Source organism: Gigantopelta aegis, chromosome 9 (genome assembly GCF_016097555.1).
Source record: "Gigantopelta aegis isolate Gae_Host chromosome 9, Gae_host_genome, whole genome shotgun sequence".
Classification (NCBI taxonomy): Eukaryota; Metazoa; Mollusca; class Gastropoda; order Neomphalida; family Peltospiridae; genus Gigantopelta; species Gigantopelta aegis.
Window position 1 is genome coordinate 64812127 of NC_054707.1, and position 26979 is coordinate 64839105.

The following is a 26979-nucleotide window of genomic DNA, read 5'->3' on the forward strand; positions in this document are numbered from 1 at the left end:
CACATTGGCTACTCTTTTACGACAGGCAGCAAGGGATCTTTTAGTTTCACTTCCCAAAGGCAGGATAGCACAAACTATGGCCTTTGTTGAACCAGTTATGAATCACTGGTCGGTGCAAGTGGTTTACACCTACCCACTGAGCCTTGCGAAGCACTCACTCAGGGTTTTGAGTCGGTATCTGGATTAAAAATCCCATGCCTCGACTGGGATCCGAACCCAGTACCAACCACGACGCCACCGAGGCCGGTTAAAATAAATCAATGCAAGATTATAGGTACACATATAAACATCATAATTATGTGCCTAAAAATATACCATTTTACAGACACGACGTAGCAGAGGAGCTGGGGGCCTTTTAGCCACACACCAAATATTTTAAATCAAAAACGTATTATTGACATTTTTATTTGGCATAATGAATTTATCTTCAAGCATATAATTAAAAACATTTCCCACGGTAGCCAATGATAACTTAAAATGTACGTAAACACGCTACCAAAATAGTCAAACCAGTTCAGTTCAATGTTTTAATACGAAGTCCTACACATTGCAAAATGATATATTTTTGCTATTATAATTTGCACTCCCCTGAATTTGCACTCCACAGTCAGGATTATACATGGAATAAGCACTCCCCAGTGCATCTTTTATGGCTTATGTTACATGAAATTGCAGTCTTTGGTTTAACCACCTAATACATGTTTCAAACTGAATGATTCTTGACAAAGTTTGCATGAAATAAATATATATGCATTCAAATTCAAGACAACGGAACTTTTACAACAATAACCACTGTCAAACTGAAAGGCAGGAGTATTCCATTAAACGTTTGACCCAATCGAGATGTAATTCGGTCTAGTGCTACACGAGAGAAAGGGAATTCTGCTCTGTATAGATTTGATTCGTAGATATTCTTTAAAATATTCTATGACATTTTAAATTTAAATTCAGCTTTTCATTTATTTAAATACGGGTACGCAAAAGACAACCAATCTACCGACGTTCCTGTAATAATTATTTTTTGCGCTAAGATCAGGTGCAAATCTACAAGCATTGCTGAAACAATACATGTCCCCTTCCTGGCCCAACCCATTTTCGTGTCTTTTAAGTTCAATAGCTATAACAGTGAAAATGGGTACATCGCCATAGAAGTTAAACAGTAACGTTATATGCAAAATTCCATCTCAATATCTTCAGGCATTGCAAAATAAAAATTCCGGAAAACAAATGTTCAAACACCATACCTCTGTGAAAAATAGGTAAATTCCAATACATAACTTGATCTGTCACAGAACACTGTAAAGCTACACACAAAATTTCAGTTCAAAATATATAGGCATTGCATAAAAAAGTCCAAAAAACTAATTTTCGTATCTCAAATTTGGTCTGTAACAGTACATGATAAACCTATACACAAATTCAGCTCAGTATCTCAAGGCATTGTGAAAAAACCCTATCCGGAGAACTATATGTGGGACAGACAGACAGCCAGACAGACAGAAGTACACAGATGAAACCTATCGGCCTCTCCGGTTGGACCGGTAGAGGACTAATAAGAGGGTGCTATGCATGCGAACCACCTTCGCGAACCTGTAAGCACCTTGTTTAACTGGTGTGATTTATTTTTGTTGGCTGGGGTCTCCTGTGTGTTTCTGGATACGACTGTCTTCATATATTTAGCGATAGCATAATTAGGAACACTGCAGATGCTCTTTGTTTAGAGCTGCAACCCATCTCCCAAAACATTTTGCATCTACCCTTTAAGATTTGGCTTTGGAATTATTATTAGTGCAACGTATTATGAGTAGAATGGAGCTGGAGGTACAAAAACAAAAAAACAAACAAAAACAAAACCAAAACCAAAACCAAACAAAAAACTGTGGTAATATTTATACTTTGGATTCATAAAAAGTGATACCTAGTCGTTGTAATGTTCCACAACGTTGAAAATAAGTATAAGAATAGAAAAAAACCCAGTGTTACTGTTGAGATGGTAATATGCGACTCCTCGTGTCCACCGCCTCCAAAATAGGTTCAGAAACATTGACGTTTAAGACGCAAAAAAAGGTCAACCAAACCAAATCGTTAAAATACTAGTATAAATGTATGTACCTTAAATAAGGATGTGACAGCTATATATACCAAGGCATAAAAAGCTAATTCAGGTATTCAAGAAATGTTCAACCTATTTCAACGTCATTAAGGAAGAACCTCTCCTCTTCTAATGGCGTCTGCAACCTCAGTTTTGGCACTATTATTGGCATATCTTTCGTATTTAGCAATCAGGTTCTCTTTGTTCGCCAGGGTGGAAACAACGCTGGAACGTGTGTCGCACGCTTCGTTCCATTTGTGAAACCTCTCAAACACGCCCTCTGCCGGGACGACGAACTCCCTGAAATGACCGAGGACCCAAAGGACCCGAAGAGCAAACGGGAACAGCATGATATCCACCATTCCAAAATGGTTTCCACAAAAATACGGACCCTCCGTAGACATCGCTTTTGTTATGGTTTCCAAATGTCTCATAAGAGACACTTTACCTTCTTCCTGTTTTCCAATGTCTTGATTTTGTAGAATTGAGTAATACACGGGTACTATTTTCTTGTTAACGAAATCTGACCAGATTCGGGTCTGCGCACGCTCAAAGGGGTCAGCCGGAAGCAAGGCCGGGTCGTTTGGCCACGCTTCATCGACGTACTCTATGCAGACTGTCGATTCGTACACCGACTTGCCTTTGTGGGTGATCGCGGGGACGAGTCCTCGTGGGTTCATGGACAAGAATTCCTCAGTTTTGTCGTACGGGTCGATTTCGACGTATTCGAATGTTACTCCTTTCTCCAAGAGCGCAATCCAAGCTCTTTGGACAAAAGGACAAAACCACGAGCCGTATAGCTTCACAACCTCGGTTGTCATTCTGAAAGAGACATGCATACAACTGTCATTTTTAAAGTGTGTTGTTACGAAAATAGCATAGGCGTACGGGTTCCCATTTTTGTAAGGGGGGGGGGGGGGGGGGGGGGGGGGGGGGGGGGGGGGGGGGGGGGGGGTATTTTTTGCCCGAATTCAATGAAAATGCCCGAATCTGGATAACAACATTTATTCGTATTAGCAATACTGCCAAACAGTTAAATAGGGTTGCAAACGAATCACTATGCATTTTGCATGGACCTTTACCATAGTTCAACACCCAATAGCCGATGTATTTTTCGTGCTGGGGTGTCTTTAAACATTCATTCATTCATTCATGCATTCATTCACTCATTCATTTTAAATGGATTACAAATAATATTGTGGGCAGAATGATGGAAATAAATGATGAAACGGTTTCAAGCCAGCTCATGTTGCCCCAATTTATAATTTTTCCCGAATTTGATGATTTGCACTAGAACAGGGAGAGGGGGCATTTGAACCCCCTCCCCGAGCCTCTCTCTTGAACGCTTATGGAAAATAGGTTTATTAAATCATAGTCATTTCTGTAAACTTTGTAAAATACAGATGTGGATACAGTAGAGAGATTAGAGGCCCTTATTGAAGGGGCTTTCAAACCCACTTTCAGACAAGAGCGATGTCTATTTGGAGAGAAAAATTAAATTTTCAAATGCACTCATTTTTGAAGCACACACGTGAAATAGTCTATAGTACAGATATCGCATTATGTACAATAACAATGGTATTGGGTAACTATTGCTGACACCTGTCGCCACATACAATCGACAAATGGTTTTGGGAGTGTCTTGTATGAAGACTAATTGGGGTAAATCCGAATATATTCGGCTCACGACTCCATTGAAAACCTATTTTAGGTGTCATTCACGACTGCCAGCCTTTTGACAAGCGTTCTAAAAATACTTTTTTGTTACCTCAAGGATGTCAATTTTACAAATCAAATAATTATTGACATATATTTGTTTCAAATTCCAAAAGCATACGCTGGCATGAAGCCACGATCCCCGTCCGACGCATTCAGAGTACGGGTTACAAGCTTGTGAACGTGCTCCTTAGTGTAAACGGTTTTCGGATGCACATTTTTTCTTTGTCTTTAAATAATGGGAATTATTTTGAAATGGTTCCAAATAGTGTCAAATTCATATATGCAGTCAACTTGAAAACTGGTTTTCAGAGAGACCTCGCACGATACTCTTGATTGCAAGAGAGCTAATAACCGTCCAAATGTCGTTTAGATCTCTTACAATCGGAGTACTCGGGCCAAGAGAGTCCCAGACATAATAGTTTGTCTGTACAACGTCCAGCCCCACTTATACTATTACTACAACTACTTATAGCACTACTACTACTTATACTATTACAACTACTAATATAGTACTACTACTACTTATACTACTTCTAGTACTACTACGTATACTATAATACTACAACAATAACTACTACTACTGCTGCTGCTGCTACTACTACTATTATTACTACTACTACTACTACTACTACTATTACTACTACTACCACCACCACCACTAAGTATATTACTACATCTGCGGTCTAATTTAATTTGATCAAATTCAGTTTAAAGGCAGATGAATCGGACTACTACTAACTACTCACGTGGAGAATCACTTCGCTTGTCAAGAATTAATCCAGTTCCGTGTTCAGCGTCAGCGAACAATACTAACGTTCGCAAACCATTTGACTGGTCCCCGATGTCGTTATTTGGTTTAACACGAAATGCATATACACCCAGTGAACGTTTTTCTGCTCGGTCTAGCTGAACTAACCCAGTTTTAACTGGCTTGACCCATTTTATCGTCACTTCAAGCGAAGATGGAATTCGAGCCCAGAGTATACTACTCAAACTAAATTGTGGTACGACAATAATATAAACTTTTGCGTTGTATACAAAATCGTTGTATTATGAATTTATGGTGGTAAGTTTGTCAAGCTACGTAACGTATCACTTTTATTTATACAATAAATACAGGCAGTTAGATCAGTTTTTTCTATGACATATAACTACAATTTGTTAATACTAAAGAAACTGCGAACAGAAAACCCAATAATGTTGATAAAATTACAACAGTGAAACGAAGAGGAAGAGGAGTGTGTGTGTGGGGGGGGGGGGGGGAGGAGAGTTTACGTAATTTGAGATTTTAAACTTGAGGTAGAGGGGAGTACGTAATGACCAGGTTTTGCGTTACACAATTGCTGAACGGCTCCTTGACAGTTTCGATCTTCTCCAAACTGTTATATCTTTCTGACAGATAAGTCACATGTACAAAAAAAATGTAATGGACACCGCTGTTGATGCCATCATTTCGAAAACAGCGTTCTAATTCGACAGATTTACAGAGAGAGACACACACACACAGAGTGAGAGACACAGAGAGAGGGAGAGAGAGAGAGAGAGAGAAAGAGAGAGAGAGAGAGAGAGAGAGAGAGAGAGAGAGAGAGAGAGAGAGAGAGAGAGAGAGAGAGAGAGAGAACACAGGAAGGACACATTTTACACAGGATATCACATACCACGTCATTTAATATACAAGTCGTAGTGCACTGGATATCATACATACTGTTATATAACCGTCCTAACAGTTGCTCTCCTTAGGAACGGTGTTGTCGAATTTGTTTTGTTAACAATACTTTGAAGCCACCATTTGAAGAACAGTACGTGACTGTTGGAGATATTCACCTGTTAGGTAAACAACGCCTGTCGCCTAGGTATACACACCAACAGGATGTTCCTTCGATCGCGAAAACGTTTTAACATGCTCCGAGAAGGTAGCCAAGACTGTCTTGGATTTGTTTTATAATAACAATCTCACGATCCCAGATTTTAAAGTTAACGTTTGTTTTGTTTAACGACATCACTTGATAGGTTTTAATAAACCTGTATTAAAGTTAAATTTTGTTTTGTTTAACGACACCACTAGAGCACATTGATTTATTAGTCATCAGCTCTTGGATGTAATTCTGACATAATCTTAGGAAGAAACGCTACATTTTCCCATTAGTAGCAAACTAGCTTTTGTAAGCACCATACCACATACCACGGCCTTTAATATATCAGTCGTGGCGCACTGGTTATAACGAGAAATTTCCCAACATGGTCTCGCCGACGGGGATCGACCCTAAACCGACAGCGCATCAAGCGAGCGCTTTACCGCTGTGCTTCGTCCCACCCTATAACCTGTATTAAATGTAAGGGAAATATTTCTGCAACTGAGTGGGCAGGGGGGGATTTTACGTAATTTTAGATTTTAAACTTGAGGTAGAGGGGAGTACGTAATGACCAGGTTTTGCGTTACACAATTGCTGAACGGCTCCTTGACAGTTTCGGTCTTCTCCAAACTGTTATATCTGTCTGACAGATAAGTCACATGTACAAAAAAAATGTAATGGACACCGCTGTTGATGCCATCATTACGAAAAAACCGTTCTAATTCGACATGTATGATAGCTAGAAAAACAGATGGGTGGGTGGATGAATGGATGGATAGATGGGTGGATGGATGAATGTATGGATGGATGTATGGAGAGAATGACGTGAATGTTATATGCTGAATAGTCAAACAAAACAATCCACAGCAAATGGATCTTTGGGCAACATTCCCAATAACGCCATTTCATTTAGAGTAGGACATACTATTCTTACACACCCGTTATGAGAACACCATGTGTTATTTATGATTACGCATACTTGTTAACACATGTACGTGTGTTGACAATTTCAAGATATACGACTGGCTGTTGATGACCAGGTCACCAATGGCATACGTCCAATAAAAAACCAGCGCGATGGAAATCGCTTTCGCTCGTTAGATACATTTTAAAACAACCCATTGTGAGATAAATGGTATATAACGGCCACTCATGTATTACACTCTATTTGTGTGTAATATTACCATATACATGTAGATGATACATGCTAGCGTACTTTGAATACTACAGGTGTCTTTGGGAGGCGCCCTTATTAAACGTAGCATTCTCCTCCTTGAATACTGAAGGTGACATTTTAAAACTTTGCACCCCCTCCCTAGAAAAATTCCGCATTCTCCCTAGTCTCTTAAGCCTATCACAATTACAAAATAATTGACATTTAACAATTGAATAGCCGATGATTAATTAATCAATGCGCTCCATGTACAATACAATTTCATTATATCTATTCTATTACAACTATGTACTGCTATGACATTTCTGAATACACATATACGCAGTTTAAAGAATATCACTTGTTAAACTTTCCATGAAACGATTCAAAAGTTGTAACCGGTTAAAGGGAATGTTGCTAAATTGTTAATGGGTTGACGTCTACATTTACATTTTAAATACTCTTTTTTTTTTCTGCATAAATTATTAGTCAATATACATTAAATGTGTTTCTGATGGGCCTGGTCTTTGTTCTAGGTCAAACTTCATTTTATTCTGGCATGTATTTTTCCGTGCGTACGTAATTAGTCAAGATTGGACTACTTACAAATATTAAGACGATCAGAAATACACTGAATGAACACACGCACTGATATTCTAAACAAGAAAATATACTTAGTATGTAATTGTACACGTTAAAAGATTTTATTAGTCAGAATGTCAGTAAACTCAGGATAGTCTTTTTAAAAACCTACGGTAACAAAGTTCAAATGACCGTGATTCTGTATTAGGGTCAAATTCATGGGCAAGCTAGACTCGCTTAATGAGCTGAAAAACATCTATGAAAAGAATCACAAGACAAAAACCAATTGGTGAAACTTTTGTTTCAAATGACCATAACCCTTGGCAAGTTACTTAATAGTAATGAAGATGCATCATTCTGTCGATTTTCATTATGCAATGGCATTGCATGCTGGTAAAAAAATTCAAATATACTCGAGATGACAGTATTAAGAGGTAGCTCCACCTTAGAGCTTTTGATGGCGGGACGTACCCCAGTGGTAAAGCGCTCGTTTGATGCGCGGTCGGTCTGGGATCGATCCCCGTCGGCGGGCCTATTGGGCTATTTCTCGTTCCAGCTAGTGCACCACGACTAGTATATCAAAGGCCGTGGTATGTGGTATCCTGTCTGTGGAATGGTGCTGCTGCTAATCGAAAAAGAGTAGCCCATGAAATGGTTACAGCGGGTTTCCTCTCTTAATATGTCCGACGCCATATAACCGTAAATAAAATGTGTTTGAGTGCATCGTTAAATAAAACAAATATTTCCTTCCTTCCTAAATAAATAATTGATTTATATACAAATAAAAATTATTTGAACAAGAATAACAAAATGTTCTTGTTACTAAAGTTCAAATAATTTTCAAAAAATTAGTTAAATAATTATGCTACGAGGCTGACAATACGCTTTCCAAAGTTCAAAATTACCTATAAAGAGCAACCTTGTTTAGTTTGTTTCGTTTAACGACGCAACTAGAGCACGTTGATTAATTAATCACCGGCTATTGGAAGTCAAACACTTGGTAATTCTGACACGTGGTCATCAGAGGAAACCCGCTACATTTTTTTTCTAAATGCAGCAAAGGGTCTTTTATATGCACTTTCTGACAGACAGGAAGTATATACCACGGCCTTTGTCCAGTTGTGGTGCACTGGATGAAACGAGAGGGAAAAAAACCCCGTTGATTCTGAATGGATTCACCGAGGTGGTTCGATCATGCGACGCAAGCACCTCAGCCGACTGAGCTAAATTACCCCTCACCTCGAACAGTTTACATTCACAAATTCATGTGTTGACATACATGTGTACACGAGCTCCCATTTTCATAAGGGGAGGGGGAGGGCAGACTGATTTTTGCCCGAATTAAACGAAAATACTCGAATGTGAATACATTAAGTTTTATTAATTTTTAGCATTACTACCAAACAGCTATATAGGGTTGCAAATGAATCACTACGCATTTTTACATGGATTACAACTAATTTTGAGTGTGAAATGATGGGTTTTCCAGAATATCTCCATCAGTTTTGCCCGAATTTGAAGTATTGCTCCAGCACTAGGGGGACAGTTGCCACCCCCCCCCACCCCCACCCGCTTATGTTGACAGTTGATAAATAGTATAAAAAAACACACAACCAAAAAACATTCCCACCCACCCCATAATCTAAACTTGACAGCTTGTTAAAGTGAACACATTAGCAGCACACAATATTCCACAGTTGTTGTTTTTTCTAGTTTTCAAAATATTTCCCGAGGAGCCCGATTTGACAGCCCCCACTTACATTCCGCTTGCCAGTCTACTCCCCCTGCTAAAATTCCTGTTACCGCCCCTCGCCTCGTACGCTTATGTTGACAGTTAATAAAAACACACACAAAAAACATTCCCACCCACCCCATAATCTAAACTTGAGTTTGTTAAAGTGAACACATTAGCAGCACACAATATTCCACATAGGTGTTTTTTTCTAGTTTTCAAAATATTTCCCGGGGAGCCCGATTTGACAACCCACATTTACCAGTCTACTCCCCCTGCTAAAAGTCCTGAACACGCACCTGATACATTAGGGTAGACTCTCGAGGTGTGCAAAATAAAAGTTTAATTGAGCAAAACCATTTTGGTCTAAAATATACCATTTTCTGAAATTCCGTTTCTACAACAGAAAGTTGGGCATTATTTGGCTTTAAACGTCACCTTTCTTGACTACCGACACTGTGCAATCACATTACACAATTGCTCTAGATCACAACCACCACGCTTTTGCAAGCAGTGATTTCGATTTAATTTGTCAGAATTATAAAAATAAAAATGTCAAAATATTGAGAGAAACAGGACTTCTGTTTTCATAGTACAATTAATTGTTAATGTAGTACTATAGCCCTGGGTGTTGTCATAGCAACTGACAACTATAAACTATCGACAGACAACGCTTTCATTTTGCTGTTAAGATATGTGGTAACTATTTCATGAAAATCAGACTAAAAACGAAATTGGTATAGTGATGGTTGTGATCTTATATTTCTGTCAAGTGACCGTGACGTTCAACGAAGAGGTGAAACGTCAACTCGTTCAAGATGCGATCACATTCCTAAATGTGAAGTTACATGGAAATTGGACGTGAAATGAGTCTCAGTGGTGGCATAGTATTTTTATTTCTGGAAATAGTGGCCTTGACCTTCGACAGAGGCAAAACGCTAACTCGTTCAAGATGTCACAATCCTATCCTATTATCGTTTCATGAAAATTGTATGAGAAATGAAGGAAACGTTTTTATTTAACGACGCACTCCGATATTGACAGTGGAAACCCTCCGTCGCCACTTCATGCACTACTCTTTTCGATTAGCAGCATGGGATCTGGATAGTACATACCACTGCCTTTATTACACCAGTTGTGGAGCACTGGTTGGAACGAGATATAATCCAATCTGTCCACCGACGGGGATCGATCCTTGACCGACCACGCATCAAGTGAGCGCTGTACATGTACTACCAAACTACGTCTCGCCCATGTATGAGAAATGAACTCACATTATATATATATATATATGTTTATCTTGCAGGTCAATGAACTCGATCATGATATGGTCCTATTCTTATATACAAAATTTCATGAAAATCGGATTAGAAATGAAGTCGATAGAGCAGTGATGTAGTATTTCTATAAAGTGACCTCGATCTTTGACGGGCAATGCAAACTGGTTCCAAATATATTCTTCTTATACATAAATTTCATAAAAATTGAATGAGAAATAAAGTTGCTATGTACATGCAAGAACTTATATCACTTCAACAAGGTGCATAATAAATAACTTCAAACTGCTGGGTTATTTGATAATCTGAATATCAAAAGGTCAATGAATTTCTGCATTTTATATACATGATTTTTTCAATACCTACGATTTCCTAAATAAAAATACTGCACATATGGGCTTCAGTGGGCTATATGCCCCCAACTTTTCCTGGTATTGTGCTCAGATGGCCAACAATGTTTTTTAATTCAAAGTTTTCTGGCCCTCGAATATATTTTCATCCCAAAGATCAACTGACTGCAGCACCCCCCTTTGAAATACACTGCGGGCCCTGGACTATAATAATTAAGTTTCTACACAATGTAAAGACAGGTTACTGCCTCTAGCTCATACATTACGGTAATTGTATTGCATACTAACGCAGTATAAAACCTCCAACCATGGCGCCTCATTCTGTGAATGATATTTCAATATGTTGTCACAAAACCAAAAATAAACAAAATTAGGCCACAGAATTTACACCCAATATTTATTAGTCCTTTTTCATTCACATATTTTTGTTTTATGCAACCAAGGCAGATGCTGTCGAAGATTCACTAAAAAAGAAAATAGAAAATATTATCATCTACAAAGTGGTCAAGTAATTCCAAACATTACTTAAGAATTGAACGTGAAATTTTTTGAGTTTCATGCTAGTATGAAACGCAAAACTGCTTTACACACTGTATGAATGGCGTAGCGCGAAGCCATTCATACTAAAGTGTGTAAAACTCCAAAATATTCACGTTCAATTCTTATAATTCCAAACACATAACCATGTCATTAATGTAAACCTCTTTAAAATAAAAAGTGAACTCTATTTTCCAACTATTTACTATTTTATTAACACGAAATTCATACTCAACATTAGCGGAATCCCTATGGTGGTTTCGGCTTTTTCCGTCAATAGCCGAATGAGAGAATGACAATGTTACAATCATTAATACAATTCATATTAATTTTTTGCATTAAATATCAATACCAACTAGAAACATTTTGAATTCACTAGAAACATATAACGTAAGTAATTTTAATAACTTTTAACCTGTAATAAAAATGTCTGAAGCTATCTATTTTGTATGGTATAATTTATGTGAAGTGGTTGGTGTATGAATATTTAACTACGAACTGTGGATGAGCGCCATTTTTTTTATTACTGTCCAGATTTACCAATTACGACGTTGAAATTACAGCTATAAAATGTTTGAGTGCGTGAAAATTCCATGTGTTGATAGATTTGACATGGAGAAAGTAGTTTCAATGTTTCCGGAAATGGATGAAACAGGTGTGCCGCGAGTTTCTGTGTTTACTGGCCTTGTAATTGTGGAAGTGGCAACACAGGATGGTTTTGGCATGTGTGACTTCAAGTGGTGCGACACAAGTATTCGTGACATTTGACAGTGCCATGCTGATGTTTCGTTTTTGGAAAGTGGAACATTCTCTGTTGTAGCTTCGTTCCTGTGTCCCGACATGTACATGATATACCTAGTTTCAAAACCCGAGTCGTTTAAAGATTGGATCGCAGTGGCTATGTGTTGTGTACGTTATACTACAATGCCGTTGAATGCGCGTTACTGCTAATGGTTGGCATGAACTGACTGAATTTTGTTTTTGAAATCGCTTTTGTACAAGACCAAATTCCATTGGAATTATACACTTTTTTTGGATCGACAAAATAGATTTTTAGCTGTGGGATTTTGAATTCACTATAAACATGTAACGTAAGTAATTTCAATAACTTTTAACCTTTAATAAAAATGTCTGAAGCGACCTATTTTGTATGGTATAATTTATATGTGAAGATTTTTTAGATGTTTACAAGTTTGACAGCAGACGATTACTGTTTGATGTCTAAAAATAGAATCTCAAGGCTATTCCTCGGGGATTCCTTTGTTGACATAATTCATAAAGTAGTTCCGGCTATATAGCCAAAAATAGTGCTAAACTGAGATTCATGGTGCTATGAATGCCAGTTTTTATCATCACGTGATATGAATTTGACCAATCCAAGGGTTTATAATAAAGGGATTTTTAGAGATTGGAATTATAATGATATAAGCAATAGTCTAGTAACCGAGGTATTATAATTACCTCTAATCCTGGACCTGGCCCCATTTCAAGAAGGATCTTAGCACCAAGATGTGCATAACAAAGGTGATCCAGGGCTAACCCTGGCATTCGCCAAACTGACCAATTGCTAATTTTGAAAGCAGTTGGCAAATTTTATTTTAATTTGGCAAAATAATTTCATGTAATAAACAATATTTTCTGTAATTTTTCAAGTTTAATTGTTTCATGAATAAGGGCCCTGGTAAACTATAAGTTTAAAAAAATGTATCTAGCTTAATTTTTTCTTTTTCTATGCAATGACATTTTATACTTGAAAACTGCACACAGCAAGAAGCTGTGTTCATGTCTTAAAAAAATGCCTGAACAATTGTATCCATGATTCAATACACAACAATACATAAGCAATGCTCTTATATTAAAATTACTATAAAACATCTTTATCATATCCATTAAACATTTTATTCTGACTGCATAACACTCAATACACTTGTTAAATAAAATAATCTGTATTTTTCAACTCATTTAGCTAGCCTGCTTATATATAGGTGCATTTAAAAAAAAAAAAAAAGTTTTTTTTTTTTTACATTTATTGTGGTTCAGTTCAACGAAGTGATCTTAACCCTAAGATCACAGTAACTGTACAGCTAACATATCACTTACGGTGATCTTAGCGCTAAGATTGCTTTGTGGAACGGGGCCCTGTACTGAAGAAACAGTCCCAATTCATTAGCATTAAGAAACTAAACAATGATTCATCTAAAAAAAAAAAAAAAAAAAATAGAGATACAACACAGGCCTGTGAAAATTGTGAGATCGATAGTCTCGTCTGTACATTGCTCATTTGTGCATTGCTCACGTAAGTATGGTTTTGTGTAACCCATTTTGTGTTCGCTTATTGAATTTATGACATCATTTACATGGTCACGATGGGTCAACTAAAAATGAAATGGGTTACATTAATTTGTGTTTGCATAACCCATATTTGTTTTATGCAAATTTTGAATTATCAGGGGCCTGCAACATAAATCTGTCAACTTACTATTTCCAGTTGGGTGCAATGACCTTCTTTTTTTTGTAGTATCGAGCCAATCGGTGGATTCTACTTTCCACCAAAATCAGACGGAATTTGGCATCTCGGTCCTGTTAAAAAAACAACAACTCACTGAACATTTTATGATTAGGAAAATATAATACACACCGTGTCACAAACATATTTGTACTAGAACAAACAAAAAAAGGACATAATATAAGTGTTAGATTTTTTATCCAATCTTTTTTTTGTTGAAATAAGAATTGGGGCAAGTGTGTGTTTTTTTTTTCCAGTACAGTGAGAACACAGCACACTCAACTTCATATATATATATATGTAGAATCTGCAATCAAGTTATAACATATGAATGAATAATCGGAACCAGATGAGACCAACAGAAGTGAACGAGATTCATTGGTTGTCAGGTTTATTTTTAGACAAGCTGGAACCATACCTTTCGGCTTCTCTCCAAATGTTTGCGTATGTTCACGGCTTTCTTGATAAGACAATACAAATCCTCTGGGATGTCAGGAGCCAGACCCTTGGCTTTCAAGAGACGGAGAATTTTGTTCCCTGTGACAAAACGCACCTGTGCCACTCCATGAGAATCTCGTAGAATCACACCTGTACAGAGAGAGCAAGACAAACATTGTATAAAGGATAGCTTGTTCACCACAGGGGCAGGACATAGCCCAGTCGTAGTGCGCTAGCTTGATGTACATTCCAGCCAATGCACCACGACTGGTATATCTAAGACTGTGGTATATGCTCTCCTGTCTGTGGGGTGGTGCAAATAAAACATCCTTTGCAAACAATAGAAAAATGTAGTGGGTTTCTTCTCTAAGACTATATGTCAAAATTACCATGTTTAACATGTAATAGCTGATGAAAAACATTGTTTAAACATTAATATGTTCACCACAATAGCCAGAGAAACACTGTATAAACATTAGTTTGTTCAGTGCTGCTGAAAGCTGCATCTATGGATGTTACTCTCAATGCAAGTTTAAAACATAAACAAACAAACAAACACGCAATTCAGAGAATACTGCTTAAGCAATACATGTACCCTACAGGGTACAATAAATGTTTGTCTCTCTGAAATTCAAGGGCAATAACTGTCAAAAATGTGAAATGTGTAAATCGCTAAGAAAGACAAACAAGGCATTTTTTTTTAAAAAACCTCCACATGTGGGCCAAATGGATTGACAGTCAGATGGAGATGAAACTTGTAGTCCCCTCCAGTTGGACCGGTAGGGGACTAATAACATTTAAAAAAATAAATTCATTAAAATTTTAAATTCATAATTTTTTTTTTTTTTATTAAAAGATGCATTGCAATAATAAACCAAGCTCCAATGAAGTAGGACATGCATACAGTTTACGAGAAAATTGGATCTAAAAACACAAAACTATTACATTGAGCCACATGCTAAGTATTTTAATTAAAAATTAAAAACTAAAACCAAAATATATGCACTAAGAGGAACATTTACAAATGCAACCATCAACCAAGTTTCATAGATGTAGGACTTCTACATTGGGAGAAGTAAACACTGAGGTAGAAAATTGCTATGTATTTTATTAAAAATGTCAAATTTTCAAATCAAAAATCAAATTTAACATGCGCCGAGATGAAAGTAAATAGATTAAACTTAAAACCCTCATTTGCCTTCAACAAATAAAAATTTGCTCCTTTTAGAATTCTGGAACCCCACTGACAAAATCCTCAATTTGCTCAACATTTATAAATAAGGCGTATCATAAAATATTGTTTGTTTCCGGTTACCCGACCGACCCTAAAACCTTTTTTGTATATATCCAAAAATGTTTTTTTAATATAACGATTTCCACGAAAACATTCCAAAACTATCACAAGCACTAATTTGGTGTCATTTAGGGGATAACCCTACTGTGTTTTCCAATTTGCGGACGTATATCAGTGGTTTTACTGTCGCAAATTTAGTTTTATTGGCGACCCGTTAGCCACGAAATGTTTTCTTCTAACAACTGATTGATGGAGTTACTTCTCTTCAAACTGAAGTTCGGTGACTTTCGTGAGATATCGGACGAAGAGTCGGAAAATTGTTTTCACGAATATACGCGTTCTTTTCCGATTTACTCTACATCTAGCGTATAACAGTGTATAATAATAATAATAATAACTATATTTAATGATTTACTCCAGCGACAAACTGGCCGTGTAGAAATTTTGTGACCTTCTGATAAACTAGGGGAGGGAATGTTTACCGATACTGATGGAGTTTACTGCCAAATCAAATGATTAAATATGTCAGTAAGATCTTGATGCGTTTCGTTATTTTTTGTACGTCACTGTGGTCACTGGGAACTTTGCAGGTTTCCTCTAAAAACAGTGTCAGAATGACCATGTGTTTGACGTCCAATAGCCGATCGTCGTTAAATAAAACAAACTTTACTTTTCAACATTCATTTGAGCATCCTGAGCATTTGTACTGCATTTCTATTCATTGGACCAATTGATTGCTTCAAACCAAGTGTCTACTTTAATACTGGATGCATACAGAATAAAACTAACATTGCAAATTATAAAATCGTTAAGTCTACCATTTCTTAGATACACTAGGAAAGATAACATTCATAAAAAATATTTTAATGTTATTGTTGGACAGATAAATATAGAACCCTTCTTTTCAGTTTTCATTAAAAGAAATTGTTATAACTTATTTACTGGTTTCTATCCAATTAAGGTTCAACCAAGTCTGTCCTGGACCAGTACAGAAGTTAAGTGTTAGTATGAGAGTAAACCTTCTGCCTATTATTAAACAGCAGGGGTCTTTTGTATGTACTCTCCCACAGATGCACCATGTTGCCCTCAAAATCAAAATCAAAATGCCTTGCCTTTTATAAATTTATAAGTTGCCCATGTAAAAAGAAGCCTTTAAACACACCTATGTGGATAGTCCTACATATTTCCTTTTTTAACTTAAGTTATGAAATAGATATAGAAAATAAAATGGCCATAAGATTTTTGTCCTTTTGAAAATTGTATAATGGAAAAAAAAGCCCTTATATTTAAAACTGCACATAAAATATGCCACCAAAACGTCACTTTACCATGCCTTTCTTCATTTCTAGGAAAAACACTGTGATGAATGGTATTGTTGGTTTGCATAATGCATTTCTATACATGCAGAGGTTATTTTGGATACCGGTAGTCAACACCTTTATTTAACCTTTAGACTACTGGATTAATTTTTAACAAAAAACATGTTGAGTGGGTACAAGTTTATAATTTTTACTCACATATATTCACTTAAATGTTTTATAAATACATGAAATAAAGTTTATATATGAATCGTTAAGTATTATTTTTGTGTGTTTTTTTTGTAATTTTTATTATTTTTAGATCAGCTAATGGCGATTAAAATTAGGCAAAAAATCGAAAAAGTTGCATTTACTTACGGGCATTTGTGGCCAGCTGTCCAGTATTTATGTCCATTATTCCTGATAACAGTGGTTTTCTGACCAGAATTTTTTTTTAAACCCGAACTACGATTCATATTGCAATATTTGGTAATTTTCGTTGTTGGTAAAACGGTCAAATTTATTATGAAATTAGCGGTCACAATCAGCTATCGATCCCTGAAAATGACCGCGACGTGCCACCATAGTTGTCAAGCGAAAATACTTGCCGAAAACCACTTTTTGAACTCAAAATTTCAAGGTATTTTCAATTGAAAACAAATTATAACAAAAGCCACCATTTTGAAAAAAAATATTTCTTCTTTTATTATATTTCCGTTTCCGGTGAGTGTCGTGTGCAAAACAGTGGGAAATATGAATTGGGGAATGCACTGTATACAGTGTACAGTATGTTGACTGACGTGACGTCAGGCGAGATATCTCGCCTGCAGTACTCAGGTTAATAACCATAAATAAAATTATTTTCCAAAATAAAATGTTTTTCCTACCTACCTACCCTATATTTTTCCAGCATGTAATAGGAAACAAGTAATTATTTTTTTTCGGCCTAATAAATCACATCAAGTCTCACCTATTTGTGAGGGGGTGAGACCCTTTTTCGCCAGTTTATAAATCTGTTCACCAACATCTTCTGAGGTCAGCTTCAGCCACTGAAATGCAGGAAGTGTTTATAATATTAATATGTAAGTGCTATCACACACACACAGGTCTCACACAAAGAATTTGTTGTCCACAACAATTTTGAGCCTGCTTACAAACCTTGGCTTTTGAAAAAGCTTGGCAAGTGAAAAAATCGCACTCATCAAAATGCTAAGGTGAATGAAAACCAAGCATTATTAATTTATGAAGTAATTAGTACATATAAATGTAGAGACATATGTTGCAAAAATTAGCCAATAAACCAATAAAAAATTTGTTCTAATTTTATGTTGTTTGGTTCATTAGTTTAGTCAGCCTTCTTTTCTCTTTCAGGAAAGGAATTAATTTTGTTAGGAGCAGTGCTATTAGTACTAGAAATATAATTATGACATACACTGATGCAATATGATTTTTTAATTACAATATATACTATTCAGATCATTTGATGCACACACTTTATAGATCTATACCTTTTTCAGTGTTAAGATGGTTTGATTAACGTGTAGTTAACATGTAGGAATCAGCTTGTCTTGAATTTCATTATTATGTACAACAAACATGATTAGGATAGTTAAGATGGGAAAAACCAACTGGTTCTGAGGAGGTAGTTCAATTAGAACTACGACTCAGGCATCTCAGCTGTGCACTACTGATTGAATTAGATCACTCATATTATTTTTATGTTTTAAATAACTCGATAAATGTAGGCCTTCAATTAGTTCAATTGATAAGTCTTGGTTGGGGCACTGACATTCACTTGGCATTTTCTCTCCCTCAACATTTTGTAATGCGTCATTTGACCTACCACTAGCAGTTATGAACGGCTCTGATATCTATGTCAAGTCAGCATTACATTATTGACCTAGAACGGCCCCAATATTGTTGATAAAAATATACTAACTCCATCATTACAAAGGATTTAATTCCAAACGTGGGATGCCGTAATAAAGATAATCTAAACAAAAAATTGTGCCGTATACACCTGGAGTACATTATCTGCCACTATTTAACAGGGGACAATATTTTGAAATCTGAGGTAACCGGAAGTCGGTTCACGTAGTTTTTACCTAGGTAACCAATTGTTCGATTATGTGAATTATATTTGCGTAACCTGTGGACGTTGAAATTATATTTTAAATACATAATTTTTAGCTCAAAGTAAGTTAAAACAAAATACAAAAAAAAAAGTTTTATAAAACAGTTTCTTTAATGCTTGCAAATCGAAAGAAGCGACTTGTAGATGTTTCTTTGGTTTTCGTACGATCGTAGCGTTGTAGATTTATTATTATTATTATTCACCACTTGCCATCGGGATCGCAAAAAGTAATTTTTCGTTGACCGAATCTAAAAACCACTTTCCTCGGGCATCCGTATTAGAACTAGAACCTCCGTGCAGCTTGTGGAAGTTAATACTATTGTAAAAGGACTAAATATCAGCCCAGTACTGAAACAAAATAGATACATTTGGAGGAAACCTGCCCATTCCCTGGTACATGATTAGACTAATAATTTTCTTTCATAAATAACAAATAAAGGCTACCATTTGTCACTGATATGTAAAATTTAGTATACAGCAGATTAAAAAAGCCCACCAAAAACCCAAACAACAAATGTCCAGTTCCTCTGAACTATAAAACAGGCTACTCATTGGTGCATGATTAGATTAATAAAAATAAATCTTATAATAACATAAAAAGAAAGATCACAATTTGACACTGATATTTTGCGGTGGCGATGCTACTTTCACTTTATCGCTGGTACTTCTATACTACAGTGACGTTCCAAATGTGTGTTATTTGGAGCTCATTATGCGATGTTAATATTTGTGACATTTTTTTTTTGTTTACGTGAAAATTATAGGCAATGCCAATCCAATATTATGTCTACATATATTCCTTTAGAGATAGAATAGCAGCAGATAATTTAGGCGCCTTAGCGATCCATGCACATTTCTTTAAAACTTTTGGATCGACTCTATACTGAGCCTTTGGTCGCAAGTTACAATCGTTGAAATATACCGTTGTCTACTGGTTTGCCGCATATCAAGTATCTAAAAATCAGTCTAAAACATTTGTCGGAATACTAGTAATATGTCTGCATGAATAAACTTACTGTAATCGTGAAAAGTCTGCAAGTTTTAATTTCTGAACGTCTACAGGTCACAAGATAACCGATTTGCAGTTTGCATAAATTTAATTTTGTGTAACCAACATGCGAACAGAACGGCAGTTCGCGTGAAATATTGTGCCCTGATTTAACATTTGCACATTTAAAAGATGTCTACATACAACAATATAGCCTTTCAGTCATATGTATTTGCTGCAAATGTCACTATAAAATTACCATAGGCAGGCTCAAAATTGCTGTCGGTGGACTGTTTCACCCATGGCTATTCTTTTAAAAAATTGTTGTGGGAGAAAACGTCAAGTTCGAGCCCTGCTACAGCCCTCGAAATTTGTGATGGCAATCAGCAATGCCACCGCAAAATTGATTTGTGACGGCATTTCAATGCTGTTGCAAATCTGGAAGTGATAAAGAGTCTCTGATTACAGATCCCAGATAAAAACATCTACATGTATAATAGTGTAGCCCTATTTTTTTCCATTTAATATTAATCAGCTTATTCCAGCATAGAAGCTGCCCAGGTGGGAAAATGTGTGACATGAACTACTGTGATAAAGAAATGCCATGCCGTTGATTAACAGGTTTGTTTTGTTTTCTTTTAAATCGGTTTTACATAAATATTTCAAAGTGGAAACTCTTAAACACCAGTCTTGGTCACATCTTAAAAACGTTTCAGATCGATGTACATGTAGGTGCTTTATTCTGTTGTAGATGGAGTTGATAGGTTCTACAGGTAACACTACATGAATAGACCTTTGATATGTTAGTCCAAGCTCATTTTCAATAAAAACCTATTGAGTTAACTTTCTATTATATATAGTTAATTTTTTTGTTGAGATGTCACGTTTTAGCATATTATTACTGCAGTGGATCATACATGAATAATTTTGACAGCATTCATCTTTTCTTCAAAATTGCTGCTGTAGTGCAGTTTCAAAATTTATTTGCGACGACACTTAATTGCTGTAGCAAAATTGTCCGAATTTCAAGGGCTGCTAGTATCATTTAATTTCCTTCTTTTTTTTAATCTGTCTACTTTTAAATTGTCTTTGTCTCAATTTCATTTCTTTTTTAAAGAAAGCAGAAAGTTACACATTTGCCATTTTCGAGACCTCAAGTAAGCTTTGTAGGCCAACAGATATGAACTAATTGAGACAAGTTTTACCGACTTCGCTGATTTCTGTTACAAGTTCATTTGCGTAGGCTACAAAAGCCATTTTTTAATTCAATTCCTTTTTTTTCCATAACTATATGAACAGTATAAATAAGTTAGCCGTATCAGACATTGTGATCTATCACCTTACAAAAGTGGACTGTGTCTAAATAATAAATTAAATGACCAAAAGAGTTTTTATCGGATTGGTACATGATCTTAAACCAATATTTTCCGATTTGTATAGAAAAGAGAAGGACCAGTCATACATTAAATTCATTAAAAACCTTCCATGGACGCCAACGTTCATGTCACTTTTTCTGGTATTATTATATGGGTCTTTCTATCAGCTACATATGGTAATAAGCGGCAATTGATATACAAAATTATTTTACATGCGCTGTTTGTTAAGTGTAACGTGCGTTATATTTCACTCTCGTCAGATTGAAATTACGTGAGCTGTAGGAGTATGATCGCACTTGCGCACCTTAAAAGACTAGGCCTGCTTACAGCTATTTTAAACCAGTAAACCTTGCAATAAACAACTGAATGGTTCACATTCTGTATGTAATCATGTATTGTCAATTTGATGGTATTACCGTAATTAATAGACTTCAATGAACAAGTTCGAATGTGAATTGAAAAATCTGAACTGCAAAATATTTTTAAAATCAAGATAGCCATTTTCTGGTTAACTCCTACGAGTCAGAAAGATTTACCAAGGAACAGGATTAGCATTAGCTATGTGGAACAATGTATTTTTAATATGGATAAATATTCATTAATCAATGTGCTCTAGTGGTGTCTGTGAAACAAACTACTATTGTATGTTTAACAATGTTTTAATAGCGTAAGCAACTCACTGTAGGCACCGACCGTCTGTATGGCAATGCTGATTGGGAAATTCCCTTTCTGAAAAAGAAAACACATTTATGTCATAATGTTACCATCATTTCAATTTATTTGGGGGGGGGGGGGGGGGGGGGTGATGAATTAGTTATACTTCATTACATAGTGGACTCTTACAAACTGTCAGCAATTTAGCAGGCAACTACACACATAAATGTATACTCACAATAAATGGATTAGTTTTCATGCCAAAAGAAAAATACCAGCAATTCTTTCCTCTTCAAATGTACGCAACATCCTACATGTACATCTAGTCTATAAATTGCCATAGATAAAGCAAGCACTGTAAAACTTTTCTCCCCTCCCCTGTGATACATTTAATCACTACTTCCATTTCACTCTGGGTTAACACCAAGTTTTGCCAAATTATCTATGAAACTTCAAAATTGGCAGAAAACAGTATTTTTCTAATAAAATGTAGTAAAATTATTTCGCCAATTGTTTTTAAAATTCGTAATTGGCGAACTTGGCAACTACCAGAGGTAGCCCTGCATTTATTATCCACATGGTTCAACGAAATAGTTAATAAAATACATACGAAGGACACATCTAATAACAAGTCTAATGACGTAATTTTTGGAAGCGACGTCATAATATGATGTTGCTTTCTCAGACTGTGCATGTAAAATATGATGTCATTTTGTCATCTCCTAGTTGTGGTTGAAATATTTTGTTACCCTCACTCCCGCAATACAAACATTGACACTCGTTTCATAAAATCAGTATGACACACAAGCTAACAGGCCCTAATCTAGAATTGAAAAAGTAGAAGTGACTTCTCCTTTCCCAGAAGAAAGGGGTGGTTTGATAAAAATAGGCTAAGTTAACATTTATCAGTAAATTTTGTAACGTTTCGCCAGTTTCCACGTTCAATCAGAAAAAGTGTGAATTTTACACTTGGTTCCGGTAATAAAATTTAAACAAAACAGTTGTATGTCTCATTAAAAAAGTGATATTTTTAATTAGTTGATATGGTGCCATTATGTTAAAATTAAAGTATTAACTAGTATTTTCTGGCATTACCTACTTTGATAAAAATTAGCCCAGTTTACAAGTGTATCTGAAGAATGTCAACATCAAAGACTACGAGTACGACATGTATTTAATGTCTTCACAACAGAAACTGGCATGAATATTAACATTTGCTGGTTGATTTTGATCATAAACTAAACAAGTTAAAACATTATTTCATCAAATCAATCGTACATTATAGTGTGCATGTGCAGAAACCATTTTCCATAGTATTAGTCATTTGCTCAATTTATACAGAGTGGATGCATTATTTAATATTTGGGAAAATACTCTACACAAGTAAAAATTTAGCCCACATACTGGATACAAAAGGCTTCTGAGAAATCAAAATTTATGTAACCCATTATTTCACTTACAGAAGGCTGTATTTTCAAAATAGTAAATTGTTATTGTATGTATACATCAATAGTCCTTCCCACAAATGCTAGTCAACTCGCCCCCTACCAACTCGACACCGTGTTTGGTCAACTCGCCCCAAACTTTACTGTCCGTAAATAACTGACAAAATTAAAAATGGATGTACAGACTGGGGCGAGTTGGTTTTGGGGCGAGTTGATCTGCTCCCCTTCCCACAGGCAACGCTGTTTTTTTCATTATATGGTATTTAAGAACTACAAGTTATTTATTTCCGAGCCAAATGTTTTATAAATTGCAAACAAAAATGGTGGGCATTTTTTTTCTCCAAAAAATCTTTTACTTTTTTTCTTATGTCAGATGAAACTGAAATTATTTACACAAAACAATGTTCATGGAGGCCGAGGATGTAACTCAAATATTTATAGAACATTAACGAGTTTAAAAAACCCAAAAACGTGTTCATAACACTGTGCCGTACACACCCACATAACATTACTGACCTACACCTAGAGAATTATGTAATATCTGAATGGCCCCCTTAAGAACTTTTACTGATCATGGCCGACATCTTCAGAATTTAAATAATACATTCATGAGTTTAAAAAAGAAAGAAAAAAAAAAGGTTCATGATGCTGTGCAGTACACACACACATCCTTAACATCACTGGCCTACACCTTGAGAATTATGTAATATTTAAATGACCCACAACTTTTTACTTTTGCTGATCATGGCTGATATTAGCCAGAGTGACTGTAAGAGAGCTAGACGGACATTTGGACATTTACGCTCTCATTACAGTCGGAGACCAAGCTATGTAATTTTTTGGCCATCGCCGACCACCAAAAAGTAGTCAAAGATTTCCGCTCTTAATACCACAACAATCCTATGTTTGACGTCAAATACATTTACATTGACCATTTTCGAGTTCCTTGATTAAAAAGAAATTTAAGCATTAATATACACACTACAGAAAGAAACCCGACAGCACCCACATTCAGCTAAGCTTTGGCACACTCCGGACACCAGAATTTTAACTTGGCCGACCAATATCTTGAAGTTGCGTCACATCGCCAACTCAGCCATCTCATACAATAATACAAGTGCCAGACAATCACCAAAAAAAATGAAGTTTGTTTTGTGTAACGACACCACTAGAGCATCGGCTATTGGATGTCAAATATTTGGTAATTTTATCAGTGTTAAGAGAGGAAACATGCTACATTTTATCATTAGTAGCAAATGATCTTTTATAGGCCTATGCACCATCCCACAGACAGGATAGCACATACTACAGCCTTTGATATGCCAGAGTGACACATGTCAAGCAGGCATACGACTTGTAGAGCAAATACTTTTTTCACCTTGAGAAAATGTGAATGTAATATTGTTTTTCTCTGTGTGTGTGTGTGTGTACCACTCTCTGTTGCTTTAGTGATTGTCCACAGCCCAGTGGTAAAACCCTCACTTGATGTGTGGTTGGTCTGGGATCGATTCCCCCGTCAGTGGGTCCATTGCGCTATTTCTCGCTTCACCCAGTGTACCACGACTGGTATATCAAAGGCCGTGGTATGTGCTATCCTGTCTGTGGGATAGTGCATATAAAAGATCACTTGCTACTAATGATAAAATGTAGCACGTTTTCTCTCCAACACTGATAAAATTAACAAATATCTGACATCCAATAGCCACCGATTAATGAATCAATGTGCTCTATTGGTGTCGTTACACAAAACAAACTTCTTTTTTTTTGGGGGGGGGGGGGGGGGGGGGGCGGTTGTCGGGCCCCGTGTCTTATTATTGTACGAGACGGCCCCTGGAAGACGGAATGGCCGATCATGTAATGCAACGTCACGACATAGGTCGGGTACTTAGAATTCTGCTCTCTGGAGTTTGCCGTGGGGTTTCTTTGTGTAGTGTGTGCATTAGTGATTAAAGCCACACACCCTAGTTCCATCCAGCGAAAATAAATTATAATTTGGTTAATCTACAAACCTGTAACACACTTAGATCACGTTTTTATCAAATGGAGTGAAAAAGCAGGTTTTATATCGATAAATACCATGGGAATCCCCATGTCCCAATTGCTTGAAATAATTTTGAAAGTTAGTATTCTGATGTCACCGGTAGAAGCACAACAATGCCTACGTCACGACAAATTTCACAGACTTGGGGTGCGTTCGTTTCACCTCTCCTGGACATGTTCCAACTGTTCTGTCCTGGTTGTATCCCCTCTCCAGATAACGTAGACTTAGCAAAATTATTGGTTTTAAGGGTTTGTAACGTTTTGTATTGAGACACTTACTTGTTTGAACTTTATTGTTACTGAAAATGTTCACGAACTGTGAAGAAAAATCTCGCAAATGAACAACAACAAATCGGATGTTGATTGCGTGAACCGTGCACGAGAAAACAAACCAAACCAAAATGATAACGGTCACGTGATATACCAACGTCTGTGACATTAAAAATAGATTGGACCTCACTTGCTTAACGTTTTTTTCTCGACAACACGTTTTGTGAAAAAATGCAAAAAATACATTTCGTGGTTTTACAAACATCAGGATTACCAAAAAGCACTTCAGGTGAATGGAAATGTGTATTCTAAATAATAAAATGTAAGTAAAGTGCAATTTTATTTGTGAAAAAATGGGGTTTAATAGCGAAAAACAACGCCGTAATGGTTAACAAATAAACGTAACTAGGGTGTGTCCCTTTAATATCTGAATTTTTTTAAATCAAGGAACTCGAAAATGGTCGATGTAAACGTATTTGACGTCAAACATAGGATTGTTGTGGTATTAGAGCAGAAATAGTTTGACTACTTTTTGGTGGTTATGTCCAAATGTCTAGGCTGATATGTTCATACTTTAAATTTTTATACTATTATAGCGTTGTTGTCTCCAAAGGACACAATTGTTGTGGCTCTCAAGCACGATGAACGATGCGTATTTGGGGTAGGGAGGCAGAACCGGCGAAACCATTTGTCATCATTCACACTGATGTGCCAAACCACGTGGGAACAAGCCACCTAATTTATATAAATAAACTCAATAGATTACGAGTTGAACATGATACAAATGTGTAAAATGTAATTGTATTTGAAATTGCTAAGTGTTTGTTGTATTCAATATAAGAAACCCCAACACATTGTGGGTTTGTGAGGTTTTTTTTAACCATTACCCAGGATTGTGCATGCGACCCATGATGGCGGCGGAAAAAGAAAGATCAATCCCATAATTCCCAAGACTACCGCTGTCGTAACAAACTACCGCTAAACACAAATCCATATCTGTATACCGTTACAAGACCAGCACATATCACACGAAGGTGATAATATTATATTCGTGTTCTACACTGACACTAGTTTTGTGAATCGATTGGAATTCCATCATCGATCATCGGTTATAATCGGTTGGCACCAACCGATCAACTTTCGATTACACAATCGGTTAGAATTATACGAACATAAGAAGGATTATAAGGGTCATGACTCATGTACCTATTGTCGTGTTTACTGGGATCTGGACCCTACAC

General features: G+C 36.3%; 2 protein-coding genes across 2 annotated transcripts; both read right to left on the minus strand.

Annotated features, from left to right (window-relative positions):
• Nucleotides 1-389: 389 nt before the first annotated feature.
• LOC121381213 (glutathione S-transferase U20-like) lies at nucleotides 390-4724 on the minus strand. Its single transcript, XM_041510412.1, has 2 exons — nucleotides 4558-4724; nucleotides 390-2914 (listed from the first exon to the last, which is right to left on the minus strand). The coding sequence occupies exon 2, from the start codon at nucleotides 2911-2913 to the stop codon at nucleotides 2200-2202; it is 714 nt and encodes a 237-aa protein (XP_041366346.1). The 5' UTR covers nucleotide 2914; nucleotides 4558-4724; the 3' UTR covers nucleotides 390-2199.
• A 6414-nt stretch (nucleotides 4725-11138) lies between these two features.
• LOC121381323 (40S ribosomal protein S13) lies at nucleotides 11139-26724 on the minus strand. The gene is made up of 6 exons (XM_041510583.1): nucleotides 26626-26724; nucleotides 22010-22058; nucleotides 17802-17880; nucleotides 14220-14389; nucleotides 13775-13875; nucleotides 11139-11222 (listed from the first exon to the last, which is right to left on the minus strand). Exons 1-6 carry the CDS (start codon nucleotides 26646-26648, stop codon nucleotides 11189-11191), a joined length of 456 nt encoding a protein of 151 aa, XP_041366517.1. The 5' UTR covers nucleotides 26649-26724; the 3' UTR covers nucleotides 11139-11188.
• Between the last annotated feature and the right edge of the window lie 255 nt (nucleotides 26725-26979).